The sequence below is a fragment of the Ovis canadensis genome, chromosome X (genome assembly GCF_042477335.2).
Source record: "Ovis canadensis isolate MfBH-ARS-UI-01 breed Bighorn chromosome X, ARS-UI_OviCan_v2, whole genome shotgun sequence".
NCBI lineage: Eukaryota > Metazoa > Chordata > Mammalia > Artiodactyla > Bovidae > Ovis > Ovis canadensis.
This window is the reverse complement of record NC_091727.1, coordinates 9,502,475-9,528,335: the sequence shown is the minus strand read 5'-3', so window position 1 is coordinate 9,528,335 and position 25,861 is coordinate 9,502,475. Positions and strand designations below refer to the sequence as shown.

The 25,861-nt window shown below is 41.1% G+C and overlaps 1 protein-coding gene across 5 annotated transcripts in view; it reads left to right on the top strand.

Moving 5' to 3' along the window:
* The window catches only part of MID1 (midline 1), a 413,412-nt gene that overhangs the window by 379,857 nt on the left and 7,694 nt on the right, over positions 1-25,861 (top strand). For all 5 annotated transcript variants that reach the window (XM_070289738.1, XM_070289737.1, XM_070289740.1 and 2 more), the window contains exons 6-9: positions 4,161-4,288; positions 10,606-10,749; positions 18,899-19,060; positions 22,513-22,720. In XM_070289738.1, the coding sequence (XP_070145839.1) occupies positions 4,161-4,288; positions 10,606-10,749; positions 18,899-19,060; positions 22,513-22,720 (642 nt within the window). The remainder of the gene's footprint in view (positions 1-4,160; positions 4,289-10,605; positions 10,750-18,898; positions 19,061-22,512; positions 22,721-25,861) is intronic.

Here is a 25,861-nt window from a genome sequence, read left to right as displayed (position 1 = left end):
GTGATATTTGAAATGTGTTCTATTGGGTGTTAATTGGTGTGAAAACAACAAGGCTCCAGATTTGGGAAATCCTGAGCTGACGAAAGCAAGCCACATTTTGTTACTATGAGACCTCACCAGGTTTTCCCATGGTGATGTGCATCATAGCCCACCGACCTGAGAGGGACCCATTTCAGTTCCATTGTCAGGGGTCAGGAATGTGGGCAATATTAAGGGAGCAGAATAGAGAATCTTCCCCTGGCATTGACTGTTTGGCGGAAATGTTGTAAGCACTGTAGCTCTAGACATGTATTCCTTCCACAACACTGGCCCCAAGTGGCTGCTAGCAACTGAGTGTCATGGAGATTAGGGGCATCAGAGTCAAAATACAAAGAGGAGGTAGGGACTTCCTTGATGGCCCAGTCGCTAAGACTCTGTTCTCAATGCAGAGGGCCCAGGTTCAATCCCTGGTCAGGGAACTAGAACCCACATGTCACAACTTAAAGATCCCACATGCTGCAACTAAGACTCAGTGCAGCCAAATGAATTAATCTAAAAAAGTAGGAAGAGGAAGTAATGTGCAACCCACCCTATGAGGCATCAAGGTAGGATGCAATACCCTTATTTCCTCCAGTATGGTAAGAGCTTGACACACACATACCTATAAGCATGTGCACACATATTCCCCACCTCCCCCCCCCCACACACACATACAGACATGACTAAAGGCACAGAACTGAGAAAGTAGGATAGTCAGGGCCCTGGTGGATTTGGGCAATTTATCTGAAAGGCCAAAAGATGGGCAGCAGGATTTGGGGAATAAACATGGCCTAAAATGTTGAATTTGGCAGATCTCCACTCCCCTGTCACTCCAGGTAAGAATTTGAAATTGTAGCCAAACATAAATATCTTTCCTTCCATCAAAAATAATAATAATAATAATAATAATAATAATAATAATGTGTAGATGTGAAATGCTGCAGTCATCTCCCAAGAGTCTTTTAGTCAGTCTTTGCCCCTGAGGCTTAGGAACTTTCATTCTCTTTGTTTCCATTCTACCAAGTCCCCACCATCAAGATGGCATGCATTGGGATTCCCTGGTGGCTCAGTGGTAAAGAATGTGCCTGCCAATTTAAGGAGACACAAGTTCGATCCCTGGTCTGGGAATAGCCCACAGGCCATGGGGCAACTAAACCTGTTCTTCGCAACTACTCAGTCTGTGCCTAGAGCCTGGGAACCACAGCTACGGAAGCCCGCATGCCCTATAGCCCATGCTCCCCCGTACAGCCCATGCTCCCCAACAAGAGAAGCCTCTGCAGTGAGAAGCCTGTGCACTGCAACAGAGGATAGCCCCTGCTCGCCACAGCTAGAGAAAAGCCCACATGGCAACAAAGACCCAGCACGGCCAAAAATAAATAGAATTATTTTCTGAAAAGGATGGCAGGCATTGTCAACAACGTCCCTGACTAAAGCATGGTTTAGTTGATTGTTTCTGGACAACAGAACCAGGAGAAACTTGGCAATGAAATCTATTTTGGATGTACGTGAACAGAAGCTGGTGCCATAGGACAGGGGAAGTACCAGCTCGAGATTATCTGTTCAGAGCATTTGAGATCCTCAAACTTGGTGCGCACAAGGTCTATGCCACATGGGAAGAGCAGAGAAGCGCAATAGAAAGTTCAGTGCTTGTTTCATAATAGCTTGGCACACTTCTCCCTGTTGGACATCATAAAACAGAAATGACTGGGGTTTCACTTTGAAATTTTTATTTGAGGAGTTCAAATGGCGCTGTAGCATTTCTTTGAACTTTTCTGCATGGATGCAAATATTTTGAGCTCTTTAGTAAATGACATAATTGGAGGGCTTACTCAATATTCATTGAATAGTTGTTGACTAATCCTAAGATCTGAGTTTGAAGGAGTTTTGTGATAATAGGTCATAAGGAAAGCATTTCTTAAGTTCAGTTTGACCATGTGTGAAAATTGCCTAGCAACCATTCCTTTATCCATGAGTCTGAGTTAGCACTTGTCATAATAATTATTAGTCCAGTTCTCTTGGGTTCAATAATTAGCTAATAAAATCACACAACTCTGCTATTCACTGTTTCTTGGTGAAAAGCTAGAGTGGTGAGTTTAGATTCTCCATCTTCGTTCAAACACTTGAAACTTTGCTTTCCAGGGTTTAGGCCTCTTCAAACTCTCATCTGTGGACCTCAGTATCATTCCTGTTGATTGTCCTCTCTGCTTCCCTCCCTCTGTAGCACTGAATGTGTGCCAGAAGTACAATTATAGAAACTTTATTTCTAAGGATTTTGAGCATTTCACGGACTGACTTTTTTTTAATCAAGGTAAATTTTGCATAACATAAAACTAACCATTTTACAGTGAACAGTTCATTAGCATTCAGTACATTCACAACATTGTACAATTCCTGCCTCTATGAAGTTCCAAATGATTTTCCTCACCCCAAAAGAAAACCCCACACCCATTATGTAATCACTCCCCACTGTCCCCTTGCCCCCAACCCCTGGCAACCACCAGTTTACTTTCTGTCTCAACAGAGTTGTCTCCTATGGACATTTCATGTAACTGCGTCATACAAGATGTGGCCTTTTGTCTCTGGCTTCTTTTACTTAGCATAATACTTTCAAGGTTTGTACACATCATAGCATCTATCAGTATTTCATTCCCTTTTATGACTGAATAATATTCCATTGTACAGACATGCCCACAGATGTAATTTTTATAGCCAAGATATATTTCTTTATAAAATCCAAAACTTTAAGAGCCATTAAGAGATGCAAGAAGAGATCTACCTCATAGAGTAACCTGGCTGAAATTTTTCCAGATGAAATGGAAGAGTACAGACCCAGAATTCTCTTCCTGGCTGCTGCCAACTAGCTTTATGGCCTTGTAAACATGAGCATAAGTGCCCTTAATTAGAAAATAAGTAGGTAAAGATTGTTTCTTTGCTCAAAATTTCCTAGCATGATACACATAATAGGCCCTTGGTGGTGTTTGTTTAATATCCTGAAATACCAGAATCAACAAGATTACGAGTCTAGCATAGTTTGATGCGCTCAGAAGTGGTTTACATCATCCCATAATTTTTTTGTTCTTAGAAGGACCACTTGCATTCTTTAATGAATCAAAATGGTCTGCTATTGATAACTTTTCCAATCAATGTGACAGTCCATTGCAGGAGATTGATGCATACCAATAGCTTGCTTTATAGAGTATACACGAGAAGTCTAACTAGCAACCCTAATGAAGAAGAGAAACAGTGGATCCATCAGGGAAATGTGTGAGAAAGCTCATACATATTTTCTATGGCATCTGCTGGGAATATGGTGCAAGAAAATGAGGACAGGGAAAACGAAAACGAGCCAGACCAAAACTCCTTTCTTAATGTTTATTTTAGAGAGAGGCTAGTCATTGATTAAACTAATCCAATATCTGGGAACATTCTATTTTAATCTTCTTTGCCTTATATGCAGCTTGAAATTTGGGAGATTCCTCTTTGAAGTGGAGCAGGGTTGGGTCTGAAAGGAACAAACAGTTTCCCAGACAGATGTGTGAAGAAATGCCTGGGGCCGTGTGCTTCTCGCTTGGGTTAGATGTGCGGGGGGCAGGCAGTTACACACACAGTAATGTGAAATATGAATATTCTTTCGCCTCCATGGGGAATTTTTTTCTGATAGTAAAAAGGAAGGGAGGAAGCCATTCTGCTGTTTTCCCACGTCCTCTGCCTTCTCTTGAAGCTTGTGCTCATTTGCATGTGTTGCTGCTTGTGCCATTCTGAGATTCTTTTTAAGGCTCACATACAAAAACGGCACTGGTTTTTGTGGGGTTTTTTGACATTAAAAAAATTATTTTTAATTGAAGTATAGCAGATTTACAGCGTTGTATTTATTTCTGCTGTACAGCAAAGTGACTCAGTTACACATACATATATTTTTTCATATTCTCTTCCATTATGGTTTATCACACAGTATTGAATATTCTACAGTTCCCTGTGCTATATGGTAAGACCCTGTCATTTATCCATCCTATATATAAGAGCTTACATCAGAAACACTATTTTTTAATGATATTTCTTTTCCTTTTGTTTTTTTCATTCCTGTGCAATGATGGTAAAAGCTGGCTTGACATTTCTAAAAAGTTGTTTTGTTTCAATTACAGAGTCTCCATGGCAACAGCATCATCCCAGGTCCTCATTCCTGAAATCAACCTCAATGACACATTTGACACCTTCGCCTTAGATTTTTCCCGAGAGAAGAAATTGCTAGAATGTCTGGATTACCTTACAGGTAATGTCTTTGGTATTTTCTTGAATACTGGGTATATTCAGTAATACAAAACTTTGCCACTAGATGAGTTTCCTAAAACCAGAGGTGTGGAATTCTGGTGAGAAATGGAGTCTAATATTCCTGTAAAAAATGTTTGACATTCCTTTTTTTTTCTAAGCAAAATAATACAGCCCAAGATTCAATTGGGGACAGAGGCAAAAAGATAATCTAGGTCACTAAAAGCACACTTACCACCATTTTTTCTCAGAGTATGGGTACCACACATGATACCTCTTGTCAGCCAGTATAGGGTTAGCGTGGCTGTTTTCCATTTCGTGTCCACAAGGCAGATGACTCTCACAGTACCTTGGCAGAGAAAAACGTGGCAGCTAACTCTGATGGGGTATCTACCCTGCTCCACCTCTTGGTGTTTAACCTTCACAACATCAAATTGAGGTCAGGTATTATAATCCTCATTTTGCAAACAGTAGAGGTCATGCATCTTGCTGGAGGTCAGACAGCTAGAGAGAGGCAGAATTGGGATTTACCTCAGGTCTGTACACACTCCAAAGATCTCTGTTCTTTCTACTAAAAGGCTGGATTTCATCTTGGCGAAGGTCACCATAGCAAATGTCCCCCAGATCACAGTAGGATTCCTGGTGCCATGTTTCAGTTCTGTGGTTTCTGACAGGCTTTTTCTTTGGGGTCAAGCTTAAAAAACAAAATCAGCCATAATACAAGAAAACCTCAGGCTAGTCCTATTCCTAACCATGCTCCCAAATTTTTCTCTGCTGTCAACCCCTGGGCTTCCCAGGTAGCTCAGTGTAAAGATACCACCTGCCAATGCAGGAGATTCAGGTTCAATCCCTGGGTTGGAATGGTCCCCTGGAGAAGGAAATGGCAACCTGCTCCAGTATTTTTGCCTGGAGAATCCCATGGACAGAGGAGCCTGGTGGGCTACAGTCCATGAGGTCACAAAAGAGTTGGAAACGACTGAGCAATTAAACAACTAAGGCAAGAACAAACATGATAGAATGTGGACTGAGTGGACACCTTTATCTGTGTTGTCCAAGGCTGCAGTGCCTGTGACTTCAGAGAAGCTCTGTGTACAGAGTGAATCCAAGTGTGCACTGAACTTAGGATCTACCACCTTCAAGAGACCACATCCTTAACTGAGCACAACATCAGCATCTCCGCTCTCATCATGTGTGTGTGTGAGAGAGAGAGAGCAAGAGAGAGAACATGCGTGCACACACACACAGCTGGGAAAAGGGAAGTAGGAGAGAGGGAGCACTGGGTAATGTGTATTTTTCTAGTCTGTGGTTAGAAAGCACACTTGTACCCAGAAGGGTGCTGTACCCAGAAGACCAGTTTTTTCCTTACCTGGACCCAGGGTGTTATATTTAGCCTTTGTGCATTTGCAAGGGAGGCAAGTCACTCTAGAAACATCTTATTGTAGGGAATTCTTTCAAACCGTGTAATTCCTAGGAAGAAAGGAAGAAATTGACTCAGAAAGCATGTCCAGTAAGGAATCAAACTGGATTTCAGCTATTCATGGATATAGCTCTGAGATTTATCTAAACTAACACTAATCCATAGAACTTTCTAAGATGGTAAGAACAGTCTCCATCCACACTGTCCAGTCAAGTACCTACTAGCCACATAGGTTTACTGAAAATTTGACATGTGCTCAGTTTTTACTGGACATGAGTTTGGGTAAACTTCAGGAGTTGGTGATGGACAGGGAGGCCTGGCGTGCTGCGGTTCATGAGTTCGCAAAGAGTCGGACACGACTGAGTGACTGAACTGAACTGAGTTTTTACTTGTAGTTTGCTTTAATTAAAATTTAATTGCAATGTCAAGAGCCACATGGAGCTCATGACTACTATACCGGACCATTCAGGTCAGCCTTTCTGGCACTGAAATGCTTTATATGATAGCATCCTATTAAATAAAAGTCTCCTTTATCCTTGTATCATGTGGGAATGGGTGTGTTTGCAACAAGAGAAAATCCAGTGAGCAGTGACTGAACCCCTCAGAGAGGATTCCTATCACAGAAAACAGGATAGCAGAGGTGTGCCGCTCATGGCTGGACAGCAGTTCTGTGATGACCTCAGACACCAGGCTCTCTTTTTCTGCTTTGCTATCCTCATCTTGCCACATGATTCCATTACGACTCCACCTCCAAGCATTATGCCCAAGTTACAGACAAAAAGAAAAGGGCAAGAGGGGAAATGATGACCAAAAGCTCTGTCTACCAGGTTTGTCTTTATTTAGGAAAACCAAAACCTTGTTCAGCAGACAGACCAATCCAGGGCTTCCCTGGTGGTCCAGGGGTTAAGGATTGCCTGCCAATGCTGAGGACATGGGTTCAATCCCTGTTTCTGTAGAATCCCACATGCCACATGGCAACTAAGTCCGTGTGCCTCAACTACGGAAGCCCATGAGCCCTAGCGCCCATGCTCTGCAACAAGAAAAGCTACTGCTATGAGAAGCCTGTGCTCTGCAAATAGAGAATAGCCCCTGCTCACTGCAACTAGAGGATGCAATGAAGACCCAGTAGAGCCAAAATAATAAGTGAATCTTTTTTTAAAAAGTAAAAAAAAAGACCCATCCAGGAAATTTCCACTTCTGTCTTATGGGCCAGATCCATGTTGCAAGGTCATGCCCAAGGGCAAAGATGACCACAAAATGTTTGGCGGGGCATGTGGCCATTTCTGCACAAAATCAGTGTCTTATTGATAAGAGTGTGTCCTCCCCCTTTCCCAATAGTTGTTTCAGGAAACGTATGCCCATCCTAATCTGTGTGTGAATGCCAAGGTACTGACTGCAGGGGAAATTGTGACCTTAGTTGCACTGACTTGTAATGTGTACACCATATATCATCCCAATGGCTGTTTATGCCAAACGAGAGACCATATGGGGTACCTGTTATTATGCCTTCTTAGCTGTCAACCTCCAATACAAATTTGGACCATTTCTAGACATAACATCGATCCTGGCCATAACATACAATGCTTGGCTGATATTGCCAAGTCCAAATAGTTTATCAGACATTTGTAAGCAGGAAATGAAGTGTTTGTGAAGTATTAGCCCATCATTGCTTGTGTCCTGTTTATGATAGAAGCAAGAAAGTAACAGTTATGGGACCAATTGCGTGAATATTGAAATTGGCAACCCGCTGCTGTTCTCATTTACAGTAAATTGGATATTGACTTTTTAGGACAAAGCCATTGGCTTTATAATCAAAACAGGGTTAGCCTGCCTGACTATTAAAACAAGATTTTTTTTTTTTGCCCCTGATCCCCTCTAAATGGTATGTCAAGTGAATAAGCCAGAGAGGTGACATTTCCTCTCTGATTACAGCTATAGCCATGTGTCTCCCAGCTACCTGCCTATTTCCAACACTGTTCTTTATATTTAATCATATATAGCAGTGCAGAAAGAACCAAATCTTTCTACAGTAGTTGACAGAGAAATAATTCCAGGAACTATTTAGATGATGGGAGAATAAATATTTCTCCAAATGATCCATGCAGGGTGATCCCACACTAACAGGGACCACACAGACAGTAACAAGCATGTTTTATGATGCAGCTGGGCCTCCCCCGTGGAAGGTCATCTCTTCATCCAAGTCACAGCACATGGCACTATATCTTGCACGTGGATACTTTGGGAGACAGATATATCAAGTCACATTCCAGAAAGAATGCTTTAAAAGGGCTCTGTAGAGTCCTTTGGTCTTAGTGAACAACTTTTTTTTCAAGTTATCTTTTTTTAAAAATTGTATTTTGTTGAAGTATAATTTATTCACAATGTTGTACTAGTTTCAGGTGTACTGCAAAGTGATCCAGTTATACATATACATATATCTGCTCTTTTTAAAATTCTTTTCCATTATGGTTTATCATGGGATATTAAGTATATTTCCCTATGCTCTACAGTAGGACCTTGTTGTTTATCCACTCTAAAAGGAGAATGGCATTGAAACATATATTATCATATGTGAAATGGATCACCAGTCCAGGTTCGATGCATGAGACAGGGTGCTCGGGGATGGTGCCCTGGGATGACCCAGAGGGATGGGATGGGGAGGGAGGTGGGAGGGAAGTTCAGGATGGGGAACACATGTACACCCGTGGCAGATTCATGTCAATGTATGGCAAAACCAATACAATATTATAAAGTAATTAGCCTCCAAGAAATGAATTTATTAATTTAAAAAATGTAGGAAAGGCTTAAAAATAAATAAAATAGAGTAGAATTATAAAAAAAAATAAAAGTAATAGTTTACATCTGCTAATCCCAAACTCCCACTGCATCCCTCTCCCACCCCTTGGCAACCACAAGTCTGTTCTCTATGTCTGTGAACCTATTTGTTTCATAGATTGTTTCATTTATGTCATATTTTAGAGTCCACATATAAATGATATCATGGTATTTTTTTCCTATCTGACGTATGGCACTTAGTATGATAATCTCTTAAATCCATGGCACGTGGCTTTATTTCATTCTTAATGGCTGTGTAGTATTTCTTACTGCACACTGTAATGCAGTGCCTGCTGCATGTAAGCGCTCCACAGTGTTCGTGAAATTTAATAACCAATAGACTAAGCTGGGTTAACTGACTTTATGCTGCAGACATGAAAGTTAGTTGGCTTCATATAATAGTTGGCTTGGATGTATCTTCAGGTGGCAAAGTAAAGACTACTAAAACAATCAAAATTTTAAATTTTGCCATTTTCATAAACTTTCCTCCCTCCTCAGGTTTCTTTAGGAGTCATCCATCCTAACCAAAGTTTCAAGCAGTAAAGAATTCTCTAAACAGTGTAAGCAAACATGGCTCATCTGTCAGATGCATATTACTTCTTCTTTTGAAGTTAGGTTCTGGTGTACAGAAGAATGGAAACACAGGCCTGGATTGATTCTTTAAACCAGGGCTTGGCAAACTTTGACTGTAAAGGGCCAGATAGTAAATATTTTAGGCTCTGCAGGACATATGGTCACTACTATTCAACTCTGCTATTGCACAAAGGCAGCCAGAGACAATACGTAAAGGAATGAGCCTGGCCGTGTTCCAATAAAACTTTATTTACAAAAACAGGCAGTGGGCCAGACTTGGTCCATAGCCATAGTTTGCCAGCCCCTGCTCTAAAATATTATTGCCCATGCAAAGCACTCAATGCCTAGGCTTTTTCCTGCTCACCAACTCATCTCATAAAACCAGTTATTGAAATCAATCCAGTAGAAGTCAACTGAAAAATCATCATTTGGGTAGGATTTAGACTTCTCTGCTGCAGAATGTGTTCAAGACAGAAAACAGCAGCCTTGCCCAATGATAAACTTAATCAAATGCCAAGGAATCCTGTTTTTCTTGGGGAAAGAGAATGTACTTCTTAGATATGACTGATTGTTACTCATCTTCTTAATTTGAAATATCACCTATAAACTGAAAAATGAGAGGAAACTAGAACCCCACTAACAAATTTTCATAAGGCATCAACACATCTATCAAAAGAAAGTTTTTGAAGAATTATTTGGCTGATTTGTTAAGGGTTAACAAACATCAGCATTTTTCCAGATGAGTGGCTGCATATAAAAATCTGTGGCATGTTGGAGCTCAGAAGTTGGCTAAGTTTGGCTCCCATGCCAAATCTGGTCTTCACCTGTTTTTGTTAATAAAGTTATACTAGAACCTGGCCATGTCTATCAGTGGACAAATGGTCTCTGGCTGCTTTCTGTACAAAGGCAGAATTAAGTAGTTGCAGCAGAGACCAGGGCAGCAGAAGATGAAATGCTTGGATAGCATCACCGACTCAACAGACATGAACTTGGGCAAACTCCGGCAGACAGTGAGGGACAGGGAGGCCTGGCATGCTGCAGTCCATGGGGTTGCAAAGAGTCGGACACAGTTTAGCAACTGAAGAGCAACAGCAGAGACCATATGACCCACAAAGCCTAAAATATTGACCATCTAGCTCTTCACTGAAAAAGTTTGCATCCTCAAAATGGGGGCAAAATGACAAAAGTTCATCTTGGTTACTTTTTGTTTAAAATGTTTTCTTCCATGGATAAGAGAGTCTTGTTTACTTACCCTTATAGATGTGCTTTCATGATGCACAGAGAGAAAATATTGGCTGGCTGAAGTCACACCACCTGGGAAAAATCACAGTGATAACCAGCTAACGAAATGTTCTTTGGATTGGGATCACTGTCTCTACGATAATAGTTCTGATGGATAGATTTTAAAAGGCCTGCTTTGACTATCAGGACAACTCCTTTGAAAGGGATCCCAGACATGTCTGCTTCTCTGCTGATGACCTTCTTGCTTCCCACAGCTCCCAACCCTCCCACAATTAGAGAAGAGCTCTGCACGGCTTCCTATGACACCATAACTGTTCACTGGACCTCCGATGATGAATTCAGTGTGGTTTCCTATGAGCTCCAGTACACCATCTTCACCGGACAAGCCAATGTTGTGAGTGAGTATCACACGCCCTATTGATTCCTCTATTGGGTGACTGTTTTCAGATCGATTGCATTCCTGAATTTAAATATCAAGGAAAGACAAGGAAGGAGAGAATACAGAGTATTTATTGGCTTGTCTTTCCTGACTAAGAAGATGGTAGCACTCACTTGTACTATACTAGTAAAAACAATAGGCTAAATAGCATTGAAAATTATTGATCTCTAACAAACCATATGGATGAATCTTACAAAAATATTGTTAAAGAAATCAGGAGATAAAAGTATCAATGCACTATGAGTATTTATACATGTATAAGTTAAACTATTTTGTTTAGAGATGTACACATGGTCTAAAAACTCTAAAAATCAGGATGATGGTTACCTCTGTGATGGGAGGGGAGTAGCACCATTGGGGAAAAATATATGGGAGTTTATGGGGTTAATAGCATGTTCTGGTGGAATTATATGGTTTAGTCATTATATCATACATTTAGTATTATTTACTTTATGAGTGTTATTTCATCATTTTTTTGTTGTTGTTATCAACCTTGGGTCTGTATCACTTTATTTTTTATTTTAATGTTTGTATTACAGTTGATTTACAATGTTGTGTTAATTTCAGGTATATAGGAAAGTGATTCAGTTATATATGTATGTACCCATATTTGTCCTTTAACAGTTTCTTGTCCCATATAGAGTTTTAGAGAATAATGAGTTTAGTTCCCTGTGTTACACAGTAGGTCTTTGTTGATTATCTATTATATATCTAGTAGTGGAAATATGCTAATCCCAAACTCCTAATTTATCCCTCCCCTGACCTCTCCCCATGTGTTGCCCCAAATTTGTTTTCAAAGTGTTTTTCTGTTTTATAAATAAGTTCATTTATGCTGTTTTTTTTTAGATTCCATAAATAAGTGATACCATATGATACTTATCTTTGTCGGATGTATTTCACTTAGTATGGTCATCCCTAGGTCCATCCATGTTGCTGCAAATGGCATTATTTCATTTTTAATGTCTGAGTAATATTCCACCATATATCTGTACCACATCTTCACTGTGCATTTATCTGTCAGTGGACATTCAGGTTGCCTCCATGTCTTCACTATTGTAAATAGTGCCACAGTGAACATTGAGATGCATGTATCTTTTCAAATTATGGTTTTCTGCAGATATGTGCCCAGGAGTGGGGATTGCTGGATCATATGATAGATCTATATTTAGTTTCTTAAGGAACCTTCATAAAGTTCTTCATAGTGCTTGTACCAATTTTCATTCCCACCAACATTGTAGGAGGGTTCCCTTTTCTCTACATCCTCTGTAGCACTTGATATTTGTAGACTTTTTGATGATGGCCATTCTGACCAAGGTAAGGTGATACCTCACTGTAGTTTTGATTTGTATTTCTCTAATAATAAGTGATGTTGAGCATAGTTTCATGTGTTTTTAGGCCATAGATTATTCTTTTCTTAACTGTTATGCATAGTTGTTATGATTGAAGGAGACCTGGATTTGAATCCCAGCTTTGGTCCTCACCTCACTAGCACTATCATTTGGGACAAACTATTGAACATCTTCTGAATCTATTTCTTCATCTGTAAGAAGAGGTAATCTTTTAGCTTCACATCATTGAGATACTAAAAGTAAAGGTCTTAGCCCTGTGTTTGCCAGTGTTCAGTTCAGTTCTGTCACTCAGGCGTGTCTGACTCTTTGCGACCCCATGAATCACAGTGCACCAGGCCTCCCTGTCCATCACCATCTCCCGGAGTTCACTCAGACTCACGTCCATCGAGTCGGTGATGCCATCCAGCCATCTCATCCTCTATCATTCCCTTTTCCTCCTGCCCCCCAATCCCTCCCAGCATCAGAGTCTTTTCCAATGAGTCAACTCTTCACATGAGGTGGCCAAAGTACTGGAGTTTCAGCTTTAGCATCATTCCTTCCAAAGAACACCCAGGGCTGACCTCCTTTAGAATGAACTGGTTTGATCTCCTTGCAGTCCAAGGGACTCTCAAGAGTCTTCACCAACACTACAGTTCAAAAGCATCAATTCTTGGGTGCTCAGCTTTCTTCACAGTCCAACCCTCACATCCATACGTGACCACTGGAAAAACCATAGCCTTGACTAGATGGACCTTTGTTGGCAAAGTAATGTCTCTGCTTTTAAATATGCTATCTAGGTTGGTCATAACTTTTCTTCCAAGGAGGAAGCGTCTTTTAATTTCATGGCTGCAATCACCATCTGCAGTGATTTTGGAGCCCCCCAAAATAATGTCTGACACTGTTTTGACTGTTTCCCCATCTATTTCCCATGAAGTGATGGGGCCAGATGCCATGATCTTTGTTTTCTGAATGTTGAGCTTTAAGCCAATTTTTTCACTCTCCTCTTTCACTTTCATCAAGAGGCTTTTTAGTTCCTCTGCATTTTCTGCCATAAGGGTGGTGTCATCTGCATATCTGAGGCTATTGATATTTCTCTCGGCAATCTTGATTCCAGCTTGTGTGTCTTCCAGTCCAGCGTTTCTCATGATGTACTCTGCATATAAGTTAAATAAGCTGGGTTACAATATACAGCCTTGACATACTCCTTTTCCTATTTGGAACCAGTCTGTTGTTCCATGTCCAGTTCTAACTGTTGCTTCCTGACCTGCATACAGGTTTCTTAAGAGGCAGGCCAGGTGGTCTGGTATTCCCATCTCTTTCAGAATTTTCCACAATTTCTTGTGATCCACACAGTCAAAGGCTTTGGCATAGCCAATAAAGCAGAAATAGATGTTTTTCTGGAACTCTCTTGCTTTTTTGATGATCCAGCGGATGTTGGCAATTTGATCTCTGGTTCCTCTGCCTTTTCTAAAACCAGCTTGAATGTCTGGAAGTTCATGGTTCACGTATTGCTGAAGCCTGGCTTGGAGAATTTTGAGCATTACTTTACTAGCGTGTGAGATGAGTGCAATTGTGCAGTAGTTTGAGCATTTTCTTTGGCATTGCCTTTCTTTGAGATTGGAATGAAAACTGACCTTTTCCAGTCCTGTGGCCACTGCTGAGTTTTCCAAATTTGCTGGCATATTGAGTGCAGCACTTTCACAGCATCATCTTTCAGGATTTGAAATAACTCAACTGGAATTCCATCATCTCCACTAGCTTTGTTCATAGTGATGCTTTCTAAGGCCCACTTGACTTCACATTCCAGGATGTCTGGCCTTAGGTGAGTGAGCCTACCATCGTGAATATCTTGGTCATGAAGATCTTTTTTGTACAATTCTTCTGTGTATTCTTGCCACCTCTTCTTAATATCTTCTGCTTCTGTTAGGGCCATACCATTTCTGTCCTTTATTGAGCCCATCTTTGCGTGAAATGTTCCCTTGGTATCTCTAATTTTCTTGAAAAGATCTCTAGTCTTTCCCATTCTGTTATTCAGTGTTACTGTTCCTACAAAAATATAGACTAGACTCACTGTCATTATATCTTTTGTCACATGATAAAAGCCAGTCATGCAGTTTGCCAGGATCATCTACATCAGCTGTCCCCAACCTTTTTGGCACCAGGTACCATTTTTTTGGAGGCCAACCTGCTCACCTCCTGCTGTGTGGCCCAGTTTGTAACAGGCCATGGACCAGTACCAGTCCATGGCCCAAGGGTTGGGGACCCCTGATCTACATAATAGCATTTAACACAGTCTTCACATGAAAGGCCTTCACTGAATGTTGTTTGTTCATCTCTCCTGCCAGTTGAAAAGACTGTCCTTTGCAGATGTTCTACTGAATGATAAGATCTAAGAGTATAAAACTCTATGGAAAATTAGGAGAAAGAATGCTCCAAAGCTGGCTGTAGCTCCATGTGCCACGAGGCAGACTTTTACTGTCCTAAGTCATGGTTCCTTCACTTGTCATAATAAATTCTAGTTAATTGCCCTCAACTGACTTTCATGAAGGATAATTAGATACTATCTCTGGAGCTTTTTAATCTTATAAAAAGACTATCCCTAATTAAATTCATACACTCAAATGCAAAATTAATGACAATGTTAATTTTTTTTATTTTTCATTTTTATGAACAGGCTTATGGATGTAGGTGTTAACGAATTGCTTGTTGAGACATAGATATGTATTTAATTTTACAATGTTTCCATGTTTTTTCCAAAACGATTTTTAATGCATCATTGACAATCTTCAATTGGAACCTTTTCCCAGCAGCCTATTTTTATTATTGGCAAAAGTCAAAGGATCCATGTCTTCAGGCTTTCATGGCAAAGTAGTTATCTGTATTTAATTTATTTTAGTCATTTTGAAAATATTCATGAAGGTTTTTAGATATATACCATTTGTATTCAGAAGAAGGAAGAGAGCATTCACTTCTTTCCACTCTGGTCGAAGAGACAAAGGGTGTTATAAGCTGGTATGCAGTCTCTCTAAAGGGTGTCCATTGTTGCATAATGTTTTATACATAATGTTTTACTGTAAGACGACAGACAGTTGCTCTACAAGGCTCTGAAATCCCAAACATAACTAGGATCTAGTAATGAGCACCATCATGTAGGGAGATGCTTCTGACCCATTGTGAATGAGAGAAAAAAAGTACAAAATCACCTAACTAGACTGTTGCCATATGAACTAATTATCTTCCAAGTTCCACTGTTGTTTTACTACTTCAGGCTGAATTGGAGAAGGTGAGTGTTGGCATCCCATCAAAGATGATTGAAAATGACTTTAGAGAGAAGTACACGTTTTAGTTGGGATAGTTATGCGGGTGTTTCATAAAGTGATGAATAAAACCTGGTCATCAGTCCCGACACAGTGGGGTATCGAGGCAGAGAAGTCTGGTGCTTGGCGCCATATGCAAGAAGTTAAGTGGTGCTGGCACTTGACCAACACTAGCAATGCAATAATGGTGCACTTTGAGGCATCCCACTTACTCCAGGCCCCACCAGAGAATGGTCGACATAGGACTGCTTTCTTGGCATTTATAATCAACTTCTCAACTATGACCTTGGCGATGGAGGTAAGCCTAAATTTTCAGCGTTAGCATTCATGAAAGCAGACTGTCCCAGGGTCAAGTTATCCAATCACATTTTACTACTCCATAAACATTTTGTTCTTTTAATATTCACAGAAAAAAATTAGTGACCTCTTCAAAATAATCAGGATGGTCAGGGTCCCTTTTTAGTTTGGAAAGGGTTTCTGAAGCATTTAGTCTTTTTGTTTTAGGTTAAGACTTCAGACTGTAAGCCAAGTTGCAGTTTGCAGCAATTTCAGACATCTGCTTTACAAAGTTGCTGAAAGCATTCCCCCACCACATGAAACCCCGCATCGGGGTTATACAGTGATGTAAAGTTTATTGAAACATTTTTACATTTGCTTTCTTTGACCACAATAGTCATTTTGCTGTGACATATGCAATTAAACAGAAACAGTGTAAATGCACCAACATTGATAGGATTCTCAGTTGATTCTAGTGAATGCTATTATTGTTCGCTTCCACGCCAGACTGCTATTGATAAAGGTCTAGAAATATGAGTGGGTTATCCTAGAACAGAAAAGCTCATTCTTTCACTTAATTTTTATTGAAGTATAGTTGATGTACAGTTTGTGTGAGTTTCAGGTGAACAGCACAGTAATTCAGCTAAACATTTTTTTCAGATTCTTTTCCCTTACACGTTATTGCAAACTATTGAGTAGAGTTCCCTGTGCTCTATAATAGGTCCTTGTTGATTACCTATTTCATATATAGTAGTGTGTGTGTATGTCTGAGTTAATCCCAACTTCCTAATTTGTTCCTCACCATTCCCCTTTGATAACTTTAAGTTTGTTTTCTGTCTGTTGTTTTATTAGTACTGTAATAGTATTATTAAATATCTAAAGTGAGTTATTGGCTTTTTAGGGCCCAGAGCTCAGAATCCAAAGGTGAGTTAGAGGCTTCTTAGGGCCCAGAGCTCAGAATTCAAAATGACCCTTCTTTGGTTGGATCAACATCTGCTGTTTGGTTGTGACACTTGCCTGAAGTGTTGAGTTTGTTACCTCTATGTTCAGGGAAAAGGGAAAATGAGAAAGGATCAAAAGAGATATGTAAGTGGGAGAGTCCCATGTTACTAAGCTACGTGTGGATGTGTACCTCGGTCTTATACAGATGAGAACTGGTATGAGAATGAGGGGGATGCTGGGGGTGAGGGATGAATGGGGCCTTAGTTACTCTGGTACATCTCCAAACACTGGCACACCACCCTCAGCCTCTTGTCTGAGCCTCACATTACTTCCTTGCTTTATGGCAACTCTGTGAGATATGGAAATGAAAAGAGTAAGAGAAAATTCACAAGGTTTCTCATATATGTGAACATGTATATTTATTTATTTAAAGACTCATCGAAGTGTGGCTGAAAATACCGTGTACCCCAGGTACATATCTTAGGGGGTGAATTTTCATAATTAACATAATTTTTCATAATTTTTAAGTTCTTTGGTGAGATTCATGAACAATGCCAAACTGAAAACTTGGAGATGGTATTTAGTAGGATTCAGAGACAGCTGTTGGGGCGTGAACATCTTGAACTGCTATGCTGATACTTGTGGGTTGGTATGGATATGCATTTGTGATTTCTTTGTACATTTCACTAGAAACTCACAGAGGTAAGATGAAGTATGGTTAAGGTGTAAGTTGCCTCAAGATCAAAAGAACTAACCCTTTGACTTGCAAATCCCCTGAAAGGGAAGGAGGGGTGGCAAGTTGAGAAGCCCCTCAGGAAGTGGAAGGGCTCGGCCTTCTACTGAGAATTAGTGAAGGAAATTCACCAGAGTCAGGAAACAGCCACGACAGCCCAGTCACCAGGGGGCTGGGCAAAGGTTTGATTAGAGTGGAGATTGATGGAGAGACGAGAGTCAGGCCCAGTACCAAAGAGATGTTTTCAGCATTAGCCACAGCTGCACAACAAAACGGCTTCCTTTTTCCTCATGTTCTTCCCAGCATCGTAAATCCGCAAACTGCTCCTCAAACCACATCCTGCAGCGGGCAGCCAGAGCACTGGCCCTGCTCTGTTCTGGAACCAGCCACACTGGGGATGCAGCTGGTCACAGCCCCTGGTGATGCTTTTGTCAGAGCTCCACTGGGCCCTGAGTTGCCTTTGGTTGCCACATGGCTCCAGGGTTTTTGTAGGAACACATGTCCTGAATCAATTACAACCACACCAGTACTGGACCACAGACAAGCCCCATAATCATTTTCTTAGCTCTCATGTCCAAAGTTGGGCTGGTGTTGGCCAGTTTCTGCTGGTCTCAGTCCTGAACTGGCTGGGCCATTGAGCTGGTCCCTGTGTCTCTGCTCCCATTTGGATGAGCAGACAATCCAGAATGTCCTCCCCATGGTAGAGGCCCAAGAGGGCCACAGACTCTCAAGCGCTTGTGATGTCTCCTCTTGCCACTGGTGTGTTGTCACTGCAGCCTCGTTCTCTTGGCCAGAGCAGGTCACATAGCCAAATTCAAAGCCAGGAGGTAAAAGACAACATATCCTATCTCTTTAGAAGGAGTAGCCACAAAGTCACTACTTTTACGATGCTGGGAAGAACATGAGGAAAAAGGAAGCCATTTTGTTGTGCAGCTGTGGCTGATGCTGAAAACATCTCTTTGATACTGGGCCCGACTCTCGTCTCTCCCCTCTCCACCCATCCTGGGGGTGGTGGAGAATGAGAAGCAAAAAAATAGGACCTCCTACATCTCCATTAGTGAGGCCAATGTCTCATACATGATCTGGGTCTGTTCTTACCCTCTGTGAGTCTCAAAATTGATGAGATCCAAGATTGAACGGTAATCATGATGCAAGCCGGGGGGAGGGATGTGTGGTCACTTGCTTTCTTTCCATCCCACAGCACCTAGTAACACATGACCAGGCATGGTGCTTAAGATACGACTGCTCCCATCCACATGGAACAGAATTTGCAAAACAGTCATCTTAGCTGGTCTTTCCACTTAGAGTACATGGTGAGAATATATAATAATAAATAAAGGTTGCTGTCCTTATTGTAAGCAGACACTGAACACTCAAGTTGATTGGTGGCACCTGAAGAAGTCACAAAGCTTTTCACTGGTGATCCCAATAACTGAAAATTCTACAACCTTAATATACAGATTTGCCCCATGCTTGCTCCAAAGAACTCACCACGTCTGCTTGGCTTTGCAGGTCTGTGCAACTCGGCTGATAGCTGGATGATCGTGCCCAACATCAAGCAGAACCACTACACGGTCCATGGGCTGCAGAGCGGCACCAAGTACATCTTCATTGTCAAGGCCATCAACCAGGCAGGCAGCCGCAGCAGTGAGCCTGGGAAGTTGAAGACAAACAGTACGTGACATGAACTCAGCAGAACTATCATCTCTAACCTGCTCTCCTTCCAGCTGCCCCTGGCCCCCTTCATTTCCCTTTTCTCTGTCCCAGGCATTGCTTACAACCTGAGACAGCAAGCAAAGAGCCAGCATGGAGTCAGGGTTTTTCCATCCAATCCTCTATTCCAAGCCTGGCACAGAGCTAGGACTCTCTGTAAATTGCCAACGGTTTCTTTTCCATATATATGTGTGTGTGTGCACACTCAAGTCGTGTCCGACTCTTTGTGACCCCATGAACTGTAGCCCACCAGGCTCCTCTGTCCATGTGATTTCCCAGGCAAGAATACTGGAGTAGCTTGCCATTTCTTCCTACAGGGGATCTTCCCGCCCCAACAGCAGAATCTCAAATTACTAAGTCTTTCTTCAGGTAGCTTCTAGGTCTGTGATTCTCAATCATAAGTGATTGTGGTCCCCAGAGGGACACTGAGCCACATCTGGAGTCATTTCTGGTTGTTACAGCTGGGTGTTACTGGTGTCGAGTGGTTAGATGCCAGGAGTGATGGGAAACTCCCACTGTGTCCAGGATGGTCCCAACAACGAAGAGTGAACTGGGCTATGCGTACATGCATCTTGTAACACTGTCATCTCCCACTCTCTCTCTCTCTCTCTGCCCACATGTGTTTTATTTTATCCTCCTCTTCTTTCTCCACATCTTTTTGGTCTAGAAATATTATGCTATATAATATGGTATTTGTTTGCATAAGACCTCCCAGGAGAAAGTCGATTGGAGTATGTCAACATCACATCATGCTTTAGGGTTGCCAGCCTATCTATAGGAAATACATTTTAAGAAGAACCCTCATTTAACCCAATCTGTGATTTTAGTAGTCAAGTCACTTAATTTTACTCCACATATCTGTCCTTAAGACATATATTCTTAAATATAAGCTAATTTCTCAAGGGTTCTGCTGGTAGAGAAGGAAATGTCTTTGAAGAATAAGGGGAAAAACGAATACATACTGGAAAAAACCTGTAACAGCATATGGGAAACCCAAATGAACTTTTTGGCCAACCCAATACATACATTGAGGTTTATTCTGTAGAATGGATCTTTGAAGCTTCTTATTTGTGCCTTATTGGTTTTACTAAAGATAATGTATTCATTTCATATGGACAGGTAATCTTGTACTTCTAGGCATGCAATCATTAACCAGATGTTATTAAATTATGTACAAGAGGTTGGTAAACTTTTTCTGTAATGTGCCAAATAGTAACTGTTCTGGGCTGTGCAGGTCAGATGATCTTGGTCACAGGTGTTCAACTCTGGTAGAAAAGCATGGCCTGGCCACGCTTCATTAAAACTTTATTGAAAGACACAGGCAGTGGGCTCAATATGGCCTGCGGGCTGTAGTTTGCCGAACTCTTAGGTATACAGATCTTACAATGCATTGAATTATTTAGCCAAGTAAATGATTAATTTCTCCTTTGAACTAATCTATCCTCATTAAAGCAAAAGCTTTGAACCTAGACAGAGTAGGTCATAGTTTCCTTGAGAAACATATACATGGCACAAGTGGAATTTGTTCTCTGTGGAGGCAGGGGGTTGGACCTACCACCAGATGGCAAGACCCTGCTCCGTGTATGTGTGGGTCGGGGTGGGAGCTGAGGTAAACATGATGGATCTTGCCATTATAAGGCCAGTCTTTTCAATGGCTGTGACCTGATCTTCCTCACTGGGAGAAGGGTAAGTATAACACAACCCTCATCTTCAGTGATGGCTGCACCTTTATGGAATTCCTTCCTAACCACCCATTAGGGTCCAATTATTTTTAAGGCACATTCTATCATCACCTTTTTCTTTTTTTAAAATTTGATGGAAGTACAGATTTACAATGTTGCTTTAATTTCTCCTGTAAAGTGATTCAGTTGTACATGTAGATACATTCATTTCTCATATTCTTTTCCATTATGGTTTATCACACCTTTTAAGCCAATCTATCTTCAGAGTCTTTTTGTCTTAACTGGTGTGATCATTCCTGAGGACCATTTTTTTTTCTTTTATAAGCCAGGCCAAAATTTAAACTACACATGGACTTCAGTAGGTCTTATAGTCTTTGAGAATACCCCTGCCTGCTCAACACTTGAGCATTTTCTCAGGTCCCCTTTAAGGTTTTCTTTGATATGAACAGAAATCTAAAAATGGGTCAGCAATCTATTGCCCATGGGCCAGATTCAGCTACCTGTTTTTGTAAATAAAGTTTTATTGGCACACAGCACTGCCCATCTGTTCACCCGTGTCTCTAGCTGCTGCCATGTTTTGACTGCAGGGTTAAATAGCCCCAGAAGAAACCACATGGCCAGCATAGCTGAAAATGGGAAAATATCTGGCCTCTTACAGAAAAAGTATGCTGGTCCCTGATCTACAAGAAAGAATTTTTGAAGTGCCATTGTCATGTTTTTATCCAAGGAGTGATACCCTTTGGCCTTCCTGCATATGACGTAACACACACAATTGCTCCAGGTTCTCTGCCTCAGTTTCTCAGCCAGCATCCTGTATTGCCACAGTCAGACTTACCAGACTGTTTCTGGTGATTGTCTGAGCACTGTGCAGAAGCGGCCTTCCAACACAGCAGTGGAGTTTGAACATCATGGTATTTGCATCACATTGTAATCCATTTCCTGCCTTTAAGTGTCTGGTATGCAACGTGGTTGAATGACAGGATGGCCCCCACACCACTGTTGAATTTTCAAAGCAGTAACAGTTACTGAGAGGATGGATATTCAGTTGTGATTCAGCCAGAATTTTACAATGGTTCAATGTTCAAAACGCAAAAATGAATAAATGAAATAGAGAGGACCTTATTATGTCTATAAAGGAACTTTTACATCTATAAATGAACTTAGAACTCAAAAACCCAGGTAGGTAGTAACCTGCCACATTTTCCTCCTGATCTTATGGGCTGAAAAATAGCCCATTTGATCATCATTTTAAGCTCATGAGAATACTGCTCTAATTTGGAACAATCTCAAAATAATATAAGCCATTAGAACGTTCTGTACATTAAAACCTGCAGTCTTGATGTGTTTGGTTTCTGAGGTCTATTGAGCATGAATTCATATGAAGCTGGCTGAACAGGGGAATGGTTGAAAATGAAGTCTTCGTTTTCTCCTCCCTTCCAGGATGATGTCGGCCAGCAAATTAACTGTGCTGCTGGTGTGTAGCTGGGATCCCCAGCAAAGCTTGCACCACAGACTCTGCTTGATCCTCACCCACTGTTGTTGAACAGTGAGGGAAGCTACCTTGCACCCACAGCTCAGAGCTGACTGCAAGCTCTCGGAGGCAGGGACATGTTTGTCCTCACTATTTTACTGTCCTTTTTAAAGCTTATTCTGAAAATATGTTCTTGCTGAAGTTAAAATCCACAGTTCTTTTCATCTACCTTTTTTTGTGTTTTGTAACCCTGTTTCTAGGCCAACCATTTAAACTGGACCCCAAATCTGCACATCGAAAGCTAAAGGTGTCCCATGATAACTTGACGGTAGAACGTGATGAGTCGTCATCCAAAAAGAGCCATACGCCCGAGCGCTTCACCAGCCAAGGCAGCTATGGCGTAGCTGGAAACGTGTTCATTGATAGTGGCCGCCATTACTGGGAAGTGGTCATAAGCGGAAGCACATGGTAGGCACTTTGATTGAAGTGTATTCTCTTTCACATTCTCCTCCACCATAGATGATCACAAGATATTGAACATAGCCCCCTGTGCTGCACAGCATGACCTTATTCCCCACCTTTTTATACATAGTAGTTTGTATCTGCTAATCCCAAACTCCTAATTTAGCCCTCCTCTCTCCCCGCTTTGGTTATCACAAGTTTGTTTTTTGTGTCTGTGAGTCTATTTGTTTTGTAAATAAGTCCATTTGTGTCATATTTTAGATTCCACACATAAGTGATATCATATGATATTTGTCTGACTTACTCCGCTGAGTATGATCATCTCTGGGTCCATCCATGCTGCTGCAAGTGGCATTATTTCATCCTTTTTTATGGCTGAGTAGTATTCTATTGAGTGTATGTACCACATCTTCTTTATCCATTCAACTGTTGATGGATATTGTCCTACAATCATAAAAAAAAAAAGCATATTTCATTCTATACTTTGTCAGACCATCAACCCAGCCCAAGGTCCATCTTGAAGAATAATATGCACAAAAGCTTTATCAGTCAGCTGTTGCTATAGTAATGCTACATAATAAACACCCCAAAACTCAGTAGCTTCAGCCAACAATCATTTACTACTGTTCACTGACACTCACATCTCTGGGATAGCTGATCAAGGCTAATCTCAACTGGGCCTTGCTTAAGCTGAAGGTTGGATCTAGGTCTGTTCCATGGGCTTCTTCATCCTGTTTGGACATGTGGGCTACTCAGGTCATATCCTTCTTGAGGAATCTGAGAGTACAAACCCAATTACACAAGCACATTTCAAACCTCTGCTTGTATCATGTCTTACTAACTTCTCATTGGCCAAAGCCAGTCACACAGCCAGGCTCAAGGCCAGTGGTACAGGGAAGTATATTCCTCCCATGGAGTTGAGAGGAGAGAGTGAATATGTACTAAGCAATCATTTAATCTACCATTCGGCCAATAAGAAAAATAACTCATTTTAACTCCATCCATTTTTTATTTTCAGCAAGACTTGAGCCCCAGTCCCTGGGAAGGCTAGTATGCTAATACTGCCCTTTCATGCCTTAAAGCATGGGTCAGCCAACTACAGCCAAACCTGGCCCACTGTGTCTTCTTATAAATAAGCTATTTATGGGAACACGGCCAGGCCCATTCTTTTCCGTATTGTCTATGGCTACCTTTGACCCACACAGCAGAGTTGATTAGGTAAGACAAAATTCTGTGGTCCACAAGGCCAAAATATTAGCTTTCTGGCCTTTACAGAGAAAATTCACCAATTCCTACTTTAATTCCTGTTCTTCATCACTGAAGTTAGTTTCTGTTGCCTTGTATGTTTTGTGACTCTAAACTGGGCCCATCAGTGCTTGTGGGGGAAGCAGTGATCCTCGGCCAAGACTTATTTCAAAGTGTTCCTTTAGGTCCAGCCCAATGACTTGGGCTCACTGAGTTCTCTAAGCCCAAGGGTTAGAGGTCAGGGCAGTGGACATGGGAATTAGTGAACTCTGCCAAGTTCACCTTACAAAACTGACCTTGCCTGTTCCACAGCCACAAACTATACCTCATACCCTGCCCTCCTGTCTCATAGATGGCCACTTAAATAGCTCCCTTTATGAACAATTATAATTTTTACTAACCAGCCTTTATCTGGCACAACTTTGTGCCAGGCACTGGCCTAAGCATTTTACAAATGGTAACTCATTTATTGATCCTAACAGTCCCAGAAATGTAAGTACTAATATCCCATTTTACAGATGAACTGACTGAGGCCCAAGGTCACACAGCTCATAGGTGCAATCAGCGTACAAGCTGTAAACCAAAGGTCCACAAATGTTGTCTGAAAAGGGCCAGAGAGCCAGTATTTTTGGTTTTCAGGCCAGATGATTTTCTCCCAACTGGTCACCTCTACTGTTGTGGGGGAAAAGCAGCCATAGACCACACATTCACGAATGGGTGCAAATAAAACTTTATAAAAACAAACTGAGGGCCAGATTTGGTAAAATGCTACAGCCACTATGGAAACCAGTATGGAATTTCCTTAAAAAAAAAAAAACTAATAAAAATAAAAGTACTACATGATCCAGCAATCCCACCCCTGGGCATATATCCAGAGAAAAGCATGTTTTGAAAAAATACATGTACCCCAAAGTACACAGCAGTGCTATTCACAATAGCCAAGACATGGAAGCCACCTAAAGGTCTATCAACAGAATAAAGAAGATGTGGTATATATACACAATGGAATATTACTCAGCTATAAAAAGAGTGAAACAATGCCATTCACAGCAGTGTGAATGGACCTAGAGATGATCATGGTAACAGAAAGACAAATACCACGTGATAGCACTTATATGTGGAATCGAAAATATGATACAAGTGAACTTATCTAAGAAGCAGAAACAGAGTCAGGTAGAAAACAGGCTTATGGTTGCCAGGGAAGGAGGGGATGGGATGGACTGGGAGTTGGGGACTAGCAGATGCAAACTATTACATATAGAATAGATAAACAATAAGATCCTATTGGATAGCATTGGGAACTATATTCAATATCCTATAATAATTAGTCATAAAAAGAATAATGAAATAATGCCATTTGTAGCAACATGGATGGACCTAGAGATTATCATACTAAGTGAAATCAGACAGAGAAAGACCAATATATGATATCACTTATATGTGGAATCTAAAAAGAACTTCTTTACAAAACAGAAATAGAGTCACATATATAGAAAACAGATTTATGGTTATCAGGGACAAAGGAGGGGAGGGTTAAATTGGGCAATTGGGATTGACACATACATATTATTATACTATATATAAAACAAACAACTAATAAAGACCTATGGTATAGCACAGGGAACTCTACTCAATACTCTGTAATGACCTATATGGGAAAAGAGTCTAAAAAAGAGCAGATACGTGGATGTGCTAAGTTGCTTCAGTCATGTCCGACTCTGTGCAACGCTATGGACCAGAGCCTACCAGTCTCTTGGGTCCATGGGATTCCCCAGGCAAGAATACTGGAGTGCGTTGACATGTCCTCCTCCAGGGGATCTTCCCAAGATATGTGTATTATGGATAACTGATTCACTTTGTTGTATACCTGAAACTAACACAACATTGTCAAATCAGTGGCTC